Raw genomic sequence first — 11,441 nt, forward strand, 5'->3', positions numbered from 1 at the left:
TTGAATTAAAAAAAAAAAAAGATAGATAGGGAGAGAGAGAGAGATAGGGAAGGAAAGAGAGATGGGGAGAGATGGAGAGGGTGAGGGATAGGGAGAGAGAGATGGAAAGAGAGATATAGAGGGAGAGAGAGAGATATAGAGGGAGAGAGAGAGATATAGAGGGGGAGAGAGAGAGGGAGAGGGGGAGAGATATAGAGGGGGAGAGATATAGAGGGGGAGAGAGAGAGATATAGAGGGGGAGAGAGAGAGAGGGAGAGGGGGAGAGATATAGAGGGGGGGAGAGATATAGAGAGGGAGAGATATAGAGAGGGAGAGATATAGAGGGGGGGGGAGAGAGGGAGAGATATAGAGGGGGAGAGATATAGAGGGGGAGAGATATAGAGGGGGAGAGAGATAGAGGGGGAGAGAGATAGAGGGGGAGAGAGAGATAGAGGGGGAGAGAGAGATAGAGGGGGAGAGAGAGATAGAGGGGGAGAGAGAGATAGAGGGGGAGAGAGAGATAGAGGGGGAGAGAGAGATAGAGGGGGAGAGAGAGATAGAGGGGGAGAGAGAGATAGAGGGGGAGAGAGAGATAGAGGGGGAGAGAGAGATAGAGGGGGAGAGAGAGATAGAGGGGGAGAGAGGGATAGAGGGGGAGAGAGGGATAGAGGGGGAGAGAGGGATAGAGGGGGAGAGAGGGATAGAGGGGGAGAGAGGGATAGAGGGATAGAGAGAGAGAGGGAGAGAGGGAGGGGGAGAGAGGGAGAGAGAGGGAGGGGGAGAGAGGGAGGGAGAGAGAGGGAGGGAGAGAGATGGAGGGAGAGAGATGGAGGGGGAGAGAGGGAGAGAGATAGAGGGGGAGAGAGGGATAGAGGGGGAGAGAGGGATAGAGGGAGAGAGAGGGATAGAGAGAGAGAGGGAGAGAGGGAGGGGGAGAGAGGGAGAGAGAGGGAGGGGGAGAGAGGGAGGGAGAGAGAGGGAGGGAGAGAGATGGAGGGAGAGAGATGGAGGGGGAGAGAGGGAGAGAGATAGAGGGGGAGAGAGAGAGGGGGAGAGGGAGAGAGAGAGAGGGAGAGGGAGAGAGAGAGAGGGAGGGGGGGAGAGGGGGAGAGAGAGAGGGGGGGAGAGGGGGAGAGAGAGAGGGGGGGAGAGGGGGAGGGGGAGAGAGAGAGGGGGGGAGAGGGGGAGAGAGAGAGGGGGGGAGAGAGGGAGAGAGAGGGGGGGGAGAGAGGGAGAGAGGGGGGGGAGAGGGAGGGAGAGAGATAGAGGGGGAGAGAGGGAGAGAGATAGAGGGGGAGAGCGGGAGAGAGATAGAGGGGGCGAGCGGGAGAGAGATAGAGGGGGCGAGCGGGAGAGAGATAGAGGGGGCGAGCGGGAGAGAGATAGAGGGGGCGAGCGGGAGAGAGATAGAGGGGGCGAGCGGGAGAGAGATAGAGGGGGAGAGAGGGAGAGATATTGTATATATAATAAAAATAGCAGAAAAATTGTTGCCAGGTACAGGCATCCTGCTGATTCTTGGTTAGTACATACAGTTCGAGGATACGCATCACTCGCAGTCAAATAAATACGCATGTTTTATTCATCCAGTGTGACGTATTGGCCCTGTTACTGGGAAGAGAGTCCAGATAAGAGGACTAAAACGTTGTGCTGAGTGAATCAAACCCACAGGCCCTTTATTTGACTGGGAGTGCTGAGTGTTCTTGCTCTATCTATATCTATATACAGCATGTATCTATTTACATTCTTCAGCAATTAGGCTATATTCTTTTATAAAAACAAAACCACCCCAGAGGAATCCGCAGTTTAATTGAAAGCCTCTTAAGTATGGGCTGACTTCCTCTTTTGCAATCACTGTTATGGTTGCTTACAGTTTACAGACATTTCGACAGATTGCCATTAAGTAAACAGAACCTAGGGTGCACAAAGTGACCACAGAAGAGGTGAATGGCAATGCAGATTAGATAGAATTGTACAAATCTAACCTTGGTTGAAAAGGAAGGAATTATGTCATAACTTTACAAAGTTTCCTGACTGCTACAAATATCTGTTTTGGGATTTCCTATATTATTTATGTAAGAAAATTCACTTTGTTTTCAGTTTCCTAAGTGATTGCAGATTTCCTACTTTCACACTGTTTATCTCTGGGGGGTTTAAAACAATGGAGGAGCACAATTCTATCTACATGGATGAAGAGGATGAAATGCACTTAGTGATATTTTGTTTGACTGTATATTTTTCGGTACTTGTGGGTTTTCTGTCACCACTTTTTTTTAAATATACCATTGGACACTATCTTGCAGGCCATTGCCATAATTATACCAGCAGAAGAATAATAGAAATATTTAAAGGGGTTGTCCCGCGCCGAAACGGGTTTTTTTTTTTTTTCAACCCCCCCCCCGTTCGGCGCGAGACAACCCCGATGCAGGGAGGTAAAGAAAGCTCACCGGAGCGCTTACCTTAATCCCCGCGCTCCGGTGACTTCTCTACTCACCGCTGAAGATGGCCTCTTCCTCCGTGGACCGCAGCTCTTCTGTGCGGTCCACTGCCGATTCCAGCCTCCTGATTGGCTGGAATCGGCACGTGACGGGGCGGAGCTACACGGAGCTACACGGAGCCCCATAGAAGACTGCAGAAGACCCGGACTGCGCAAGCGCGGCTAATTTGGCCATCGGAGGCCAAAAATTAGTCGGCACCATGGAGACGAGGACGCCAGCAACGGAGCAGGTAAGTAAAAAACTTTTTATAACTTCTGTATGGCTCATAATTAATGCACAATGTACATTACAAAGTGCATTATTATGGCCATACAGAAGTGTATAACCCCACTTGCTGCCTCGGGACATCTCCTTTAAGTTTGGGAGAAATAAAAAGGGCTGGTTTTTTTTGTTTTTTTTTTACGCATTTGTATTTGTGAAACATTTGTGAAATTAATTTCAAAAGTGATGACTGATGACCCACAAGAACCGCTGCTCCTTTCATATATTGTCTTCTCTTCAAAGTAAATAGTACTTAAAACTGTGATTGAGGGGCGCCTAGGATGTAATTTTCACAGCACTTCTGCTCTTAGAAAAAATAGTCACTCTCATAACAGCACTGGATGAACTTTTTTAAAATTAGTAGATAACTGATATTTCTCTTTGCTTAAAGGGGTTCTGTCAGCAAAAAATTCTATACTCACCTGAACCTTACCGGGCCGTGCACCAGAAACCTCCTCTTCGTCCAATGTCCCTCTGCAGGCTGTATAAGGCAGTGCGGAAGCTGGCAAAGTTCCAGCTTCCGCAACTGCCTCGACCATGCCGACTGGCAAATACCTCCGCCCGGGTTAGCGATCGGCACGTGACACGTTACGCGTCACTCCTACGCCGGCCGCATTTAGCCTCCGGTGCCGCTGCAAAGTGCGCATGCATTCCCCTTCCCGGCGCGCATGCGCACTCGCCATCGACTCGGGGTGATGCGAGAGACATCACTGGTGACGCAGAATTGCCTGACTGGAGTGCGCATGCAGGCCGGGAAGAGGGAAGCGGGCACACTTAAAAAAGAAGTGCCAATATAAATGTATGCTTGCTGCTAGGCAAGCCATAAAACAATAAATTTTAAACCTGCAACTTTTTTTTTACCTACTTTAAAAGGTTCGTATTGTAGGGCCATAAAATAAGTAAAAGTAAAATAAACGGAAATAAATAATTATATATGTATATATATATATTTTTATATATATATATATATATATATATATATACGCAAATTTTTTGACTATTTTAAAAGGTTTTTTTTGTCCTGAAAAAAAAGAAAAATAAACAGAAATATATATATTAATATGCATGACTGGCTGCGTGCATATATGTGTACAGCAGCATACAGGTGTGTTTGCATATTTATATAAATATATACACACACATATAAATATACATACACACATATATATGTATGTGTGTGTGTATATGTATATATGTGTGTGTGTGTGTATGTATGTATGTATGTATATATATATATATATATATTATATGCACTCACACCTATATACATACACACATATACATATAAGAAGATCTCTGTTTTTTACCATTTATTCAGTAAATTTTTATACTGTAGTCCCCCCTGTCTCTTCATGTGAGGTAAGGCTATGCAGCCCCGCTACACTGACTTGCTGTGGGCGGGGCTACATCGCTCTCCCCACATTGCTCGGAGCCCAGGAAGTATGTCAGCTCTGAGAAACCAGTGCTGACAGGAAGACAGAAGGTTCAGCGTGCAGGTGCCATGGGAGTTGACAATAGGCTGAGTGCCCCTAACTGTCTGCTGGACTGAAGCTAGGGCCAGTGGGTGCCGAAACATATAAGCCCTATGTAGATGTTGCCCAGAACCCCGTTGTACAAGGCAGCTGTGCTCACCACTGAGCCATCATATTTTCATAGTAATAATTATGCCAACCTTCGCCTTGCTATAATTGTATACTAGCAGTTTGGTGTCATGTGTACCCCAGCCTGCCCACTTAATGGATCTACTAAAATAAGTAATGTCCTCCATCATCTTCCTCATCAATAGCATACATAAAGAAGGTTGTCTTGGATAGAAAGCTTCTTCTAGCAGTAAAATGTGTCAAGTGGTTGTTCAGTTAAACACAATTTATTTGGTTTGAGCGTTTTGGAAGAGAAAATGAATTACTACTGTATCCCGGGCACATTTCAGACTATGGCCCGTAGATGTTGGCAAATCTTTCATTGCTTTTTTAGCTTTGGGCCGTGTTTATGCACTCCAAATGAAAATAAAATTTCAGTTAAATATATTTATGCCTTATGATGTTAATAGCCTCCCAGTGAACTCCCAAGGTTGCTGTAAGTTTCAGATCAAATTAAAGATGGGAATTTCAGAGACTTAACTAGTTCTTTGAACATTTTATTGTAGGACAATGGCTTCGGGCCATGACAAGATATAAATTAGTTCATTTTAACTGTAAAGCAGCTTAAATTGCATGTAAATATTTCTCTACAAAAGACTGTTATTTACTTTGATGTGTTTAATCCAGTTTAAACCAGTAATTGCAAGTGGACACTGCCATTCTTAAAAGGGAAAGTCATGGTAACCGGGAAGATAAAATCGATTTTCATATATACAAGGTTTTTTTTGTAAAACTTCAATGCATGTTTTTTGTTCTGTTTGGAGTATACAATGACAGGCAAGACCCCAATATTAGTTGATGTAATTGTAGCTGTATGAAACAATATGATTTGGTTTTCAACATTTGAAAAAGCTATAAATAATTTCTGTTCTAGAGCAATCAATCTTACAGCAGAATGAAAAGCTAAGTACAGCTCTCGAATGAATCTCCATAAGCATAATCCTCAAGACTTGTCTATGATGGGCTAGGACTCCACAGTCTCTTTTGTAGTGTGACTTTAACTATCGACCAGCTGCTGTGAGCCACAGGAGGGCACAGAGTTGGATGCGGCTTAGAATATTCCGGTAGAATTCAGCTGTAGCTCGATTGTTGAAATTGGAAATCACCTGGATCACCCATGACTTCACCCCTTCAGTTTTATAGTTACCATGTCAGCCCTGGAGATTTTCCTGAGGTAATTTCGAAGTGGCAAATGTGTACAGTGGCATAATAACTGTGTGTCCTGGCCAGCATTTCAGCACTGGAGCTGTCAACAGAAATCTTCCTGGGTTTAACTGCATGGTCAGTGCAGCAAGCCCCAGAGATTTTCTGGGCGGGCCACTAAAGGGGTTAATGCAACATGGAAAAAGTTTAGCTAGTAGAGCAAAATGTGATTGTTCCCAGCAAAAGAAACCACGTAATCTTGTAGATATGATACTTTCAATGGCTAACAAAAATACATGATATTGCAAGCTTTCCAACCTCTCAATAACCATGTATTTTTGTTAGCCATTGAAAGGTATCATATCTTGCCGAGAACAATCACATCGTAATGCAACATAGCACTATAACTCTCACCACAGTTAATAGGTGAAAGTTATAGAAGGAAACAACCTTGTCATATGGTTACGTTTTTCGCCATGACCTGTGACTTTTCTTCTAACAAGGATACCTGAGGTTGCTGTGTGAGTCTTGGTAATGCCCAATTTCACAGTAAATCGTAGGTGATTACATACTACTTAGAATACTGTAGATGCTAATAGCTTTGATGATTTTATTTTTTGTACTGGAGTCTAAAATATCCTGTGTAGCTGCCATGACATGTTTGGAGATGGTTCACAACAGCTGGAGCAGCCACAGGATGCAGGTCACTGCCGCATAGCAGAAATAAGGATAGAGAATGCCAAAGAAGTGGATTTTCTTTCTTTCATCAGTAGATTTATCTGCTTTTATCTTTCTTAGATTTCTGCCAAAAATAGCTGCACATATTTGTTTCTTTTTTGTATGGGAGAATGACTTGTAAAAGCTTTTCTTCAGCAGTGCTTATCATTAACTTATAACAGGTGCTCAGTTGCATCAGAAACCACAATTTCCCTTTTCACCCCGGTCACATAATCAATTGCAGGGAAGAAGACTTCTGTGCCTTATAAATACCAATGAGAGTGCAGTCTGCAGCAACACAGAAACTAATTTTATATTTTATATTCATTGGGAAACAAGAATACTTTGAAATATTCTTTTTGTCATCTTGTCCCTATATGAGTATTTTTGGCTGCTTTAATTTAACAATATAGAACATCGGGAGCTTAGATCTGTTCTTTGAAGCATTGTTACTGAGCAAATGCATAGAGATTTGTGGTCTGTTCTGTTCATGTGGATGTAATTCCGACTTTTTATCAAAAGAATGTTGTGCAAAATGGATGGTTGCTGTTCACTGTATGTTTAATAATAGTCTTGAGAATAAAGAAATGCAAAACAAAACTTTGCTGACCCTCTGCACAGAAAGCATCTTCTCTCCCATGTTTTATTGAACCAGTCTGGCACAGTGTACTATACAGCAGAGATCCCAAACCTTTTGTCATTCATGTGCCACTTTCAAATAAAATAGGTGGTGTAGAGCCACACTGCTTGTTAAAGGGGAAAATGGCTGTTAAAGGGATTTTCTGGCAATGGACACATATTGTCTATCCATAGGACAGCTGATATATGTCTAATTGCTGGAATCACCAATGATCGTTATAATAGGGTCCCCTCATTCCTCTTCACTGCACAATCCTCATGAGGAGTTTGAATGGAGTGACAGGCAAGTATTGTGCCCCATAGTCATGTCACCAGGTATCCAGTTCTAGGAATACTATGACCACACTGGTGCCCTTAGTGCACAACATTGCAAAAGACACTCGTTAGGGAAAACTTAGACAGTATCCATAGCTACTATATAAGGTTGGGTTTATATGCTTTGGCAGCTGCATGTGAATAAAATCCCACCCATCTCTGGTGGCCAATGGCTCCACAATTTTGCTGGTAAAAGGGCAGCATTACTGGCAAAACTGTACATCCATTTGCCACCCCGGTTAGGTGCAGTTCTTGCCACATGAATCTACCTTGGTGTGGAGACTCTGCCTTAAAGGGGTTGTCCACGTGCAATATAATTCTTTAAAATTGTATCCCGATCTCTTAACTCTTTCCAATCCACTGTCTGCCATCTCTGATTGAAGGCTGTACAGCTCCGATGTCGGAAGACGTCCGGCAGGGTATTCTTACTGTAGACTACTGGCCGCTCTGTTGTCGGGGGTCTCTCCAGCATGTCACACACCGCAGTACTGGCTCTAGCCAGCAGATGGTGCCATTGTATGATGGCAGAAAGAGAGAGCCCCTAGGAATCCCTGAATCCAAAATTGGATTTCAAAGGGTTAAAACAATAAAACCAGCGGTACTTACCCATTCTCTCCAACAGCTCTGCGGTTCTCCTAGTTTTGGTTTTGAAATGGCTACCACTTGACCACTACAGCTAGTCAGAGGGCGTTGGAGTCAGTTGCCATTCTTCTGCCATCATGGCTCTCAGTATCTGAGCAGTAATGCCAGGAGAACAGCATGGGACCGCTGTAGACTCTGATTGCAATGGTCAGGCAGAATGATTTTAAAAAGTCATATTGCACCTGGATATCACCTTTAACCACTTAGAGGTTATCTTAGTAAAACATAATATGTCATCAATACAAAGACCTGGCTCATATCTTGTTAATTGTACAAAGAACCCAGGGGGTATTCTTTGTGTGCAGGAAAGGTGATTCAAACGGAAGTACAGGAAAGGGTTCTTTGCCATTGGGCATTCAAGCAAGAGAATGTCTTAGCTTAAAAGGTAATAATAAAATGACATTAATTCGTAAAGGGCTTACTGTTTATCTAATGGTAAAAGACACCAAGGGTTGAAAATAATTTAGCAATGAATTATATAACTTTTTTTTAGATAATTTATACATTTGGTGGGCATGTCGTTTTTTGTTTTTTTTTCAACCCAAGTACGGTAACTATGAAATGTTGACTACAACTCGGTGTTTGCATTGGTTACACTTTTGTTGGGACATAGTTGTCTAATTTTACTTTTCTATTTCCAGTATCCCGCCGCTTTGATGAATCTTGGTGCCATTCTTCACCTCAATGGTAAATTAGAAGAAGCAGAAGCCAACTACCTCCGAGCTCTTCAGTTCAAGCCGGATGATGGCATCACTCAATCCAACCTTCGCAAGTTGTGGAATATCATGGAGAAACAAGGTCTTAAGACATCAAAAACGTGACGAAGAAGACTTGAGACTTTTGACCAAATGTTAGTTTCTAATATTGGACATGAAGGGAACAAAGGAGCTAATGAGCTGGGCATCCTACAAGTGTCTGGAAAGCCTAGGTGATGATAGGAAAATGATTTGCTTTTTGGCAAAGTAGTAGTCAACGTCTAAATAAGGGAAATGATGATGGGGATATGAAATCTCCAAAAGGGATTAGGAAATGCTTGCATTAGCCCGGATAACGAAAGGCACTTAAAGTGAGGTCTGTCTTCATCACAATGCAACTGGTTGTGCATAATTCTTGGGTAGGCTGAAATTGCTAGTAGTCTATAAAACTGTAATACAAGGTATAACAATATAGGTAATCTTCAATACTAAAATAATTAATAATTATTTACACTGACTTTATTACAGAGCTAATTCACTAAATCTATTAAATATTTTGTCCAATTTTCTGCCAAACTAAGCCCTTTAGGTTGGGTTGATCATTCTCGCCAGTTCTGTTGAATGATCTGATAGTTATTTGTTTTTACTGGTGTGTGATTGAGCTCGAACAGTGATAAATTACTTCTAACAAAAGCAATGCAGCAGAATCCATTATCAGTAGATTTTAATACTCTGTCTCCTTCATAGTTACATTTAGGACTGGGCAGTTTGTTTTTCCAAGGAGAAATCAAAGCGTGATGCAAACCATGCCCTGCCGCTACTATGTGGTAGTGAGTGAAAGTGATGAAGGACCTGATTTTTTTACTTTTTCGTGTGTGTTTTAAAATCCATAAGAGTTTTCTTATTTTATTTTCAGGCAAATAAAATATTTATTTTGTAAAAATGAAAAAGATTGATTACCACAATATTGTCTTCTATTGATTTTTTTTATATAATGTAAGCCTAAGATCCAGTAATTAGATTACACAAGTGTAGGATAACAAAGTGTTTTTAACTCCTGAAACTTATGAAAATCTTCTATGGGTACCATTGCAGTCTTTCAGTTTGTTGTAGTGTTTGCTTATAAGACAGAGGAATTGTGCAAGCAGAAATAGAACAGTGGACCTGATTTTATCTAAATTTAAAGGGGTTGTCCGGGATTTTTATTGATGACCTATCCTCAGGATCAATGGTTAGGTCATCAATAGTTGATCATTGGGGGTCAGCCGCTCTAGATCCACTGCTCATTGGGCCCGCTGTCAGTGCAGATAGCAATGTCAGCATTGCGGCAAACCGGAATTCGGTGGGAGCTGCGCTCCAGGACCAATCAAGGCCGGTTGCAATAGACAGCACTGTCTGCTTCCAAAGCTATTTGCACTGGTGGCTGCCTGGTGAACAACTGATCAAATATTGTTCCTGAGAATAAGTCATCAATAGTAAAAGTCTTGTACAACCACTTTAAAGTGATTTTGTTACTTAGTTCATTGTTTGATTTGGAACTGAGCTCCAAAACATGGAGGCGGGATGCACCGGTTTCTCCACAACTGCCACATGCAGAGTGACAGCTCTGTCACTATACGCAAAAGGGGAGAGAGCTGTCAGTCTGCATGATGCGGGCAGAGAAAGCCAACATGGCTCACCTCCATGACTCGGAGCGGAGCTCTGAGTCAAGCTTCATGATCCCAATGACAGATTGCCTTTAACAGAAGCTAGACTTGTTGACCATAGCAATCATTTAGCAGTTAGATTTCATTTTTTGACTATTCACAAGATAGGGAGATAACTACTAGTAGAATCTTCACTAAACACATGAACGGGGGTCTTGTAGTTCCCCAAATAAATGGAGTATTGAACATGCATGCTCATGAATAGAGTGGTAGTGCACACGTGTGACTACTTCTCCATCCCATAATGGCTCCCGCTCTTGTGATCAGTGTCAGACCCCGCAGCGGGCCTTTACCAATCAGATAGTTTTCATCTATCCTGCACATAGGGCATCACTTCTCTTTAAAGTTACACAGTTAACATTGTATGGATATTTGACAGAAGCATTTCTCGCTACTGAGAAATCAAAAGTCCTGTTTCTGTCTTATGGATTCCATAAACCACGTTTTCCTTATGGATGCCAATAAAGGCATGTTAGACGTCCTTCAAGTTAGCCTGGAGTGTGTCTGGCGTATACAAACGGTGAACTTGACCAGTTAACCCAAACTGTTGAAATTCAGTTTATCACTTCCTTGGTGTCCAGCTAAGCTCCTGTAATCTGCAGGCTCCCTCATCATTTTAAATATACATACCAAAGTGAGTATCCACAGCAAATGGAACTTCTTATTTACAGTACAAAAAAGTTATATCCTCTGTTACATATTTTAGGCCATGTACATATATTTCGAAATTGTTGCAGATATGTAGTGCAGATTCTGTACCTTGAATGTGCTGTTACCGTACCACACATGGGACGAGATTTTCAAAACTCTGTTCATAATTTGTAGAAGAAAATATCTCTAGAAAACATTCTACAAATGACAGAACTCTGTGAGCCACATTAGTTATAGGGAGCTACTGGTTAAGGCCAGGGGAAAGGGGATTATACTTAGAGCCCATTTAGACGGGACAAACTGTCGGGAAAATGATGCCCGACAGCACGTCCCAGTGAAGTTTGCTGCTGTGCTGATTCACAGGAGCAATTATAGCTGGATCGCTCACGGCGCGGCCAGCATGGAGGCAGAGCGTCCAGGGAGCGGTTTCTCCCCGCACGGCCTCCATTCACTGTAAGCAGGCAGTCGTTGAGAACTGAATGACTGCTGTTTACACTGAACGGCGCGTCGTTCAGCTTTCTACATGCAGAAACGGAACAACTCTCGCTCAGTCATTCA

At 42.7% G+C, this 11,441-nt stretch overlaps 1 protein-coding gene across 1 annotated transcript in view; it reads left to right on the top strand.

Moving 5' to 3' along the window:
* TMTC2 (transmembrane O-mannosyltransferase targeting cadherins 2) overlaps positions 1-9,478 on the top strand; it is a 241,826-nt gene extending 232,348 nt beyond the window's left edge. Inside the window, exon 12 of the mRNA XM_066591489.1 lies at positions 8,473-9,478. Within this exon, the coding sequence (XP_066447586.1) occupies positions 8,473-8,652 (180 nt within the window). The 3' untranslated portion in view covers positions 8,653-9,478. The remainder of the gene's footprint in view (positions 1-8,472) is intronic.
* Positions 9,479-11,441: the final 1,963 nt, after the last annotated feature.

This window comes from Eleutherodactylus coqui, chromosome 2, assembly GCF_035609145.1.
Source record: "Eleutherodactylus coqui strain aEleCoq1 chromosome 2, aEleCoq1.hap1, whole genome shotgun sequence".
In the NCBI taxonomy this organism is placed as follows: Eukaryota; Metazoa; Chordata; class Amphibia; order Anura; family Eleutherodactylidae; genus Eleutherodactylus; species Eleutherodactylus coqui.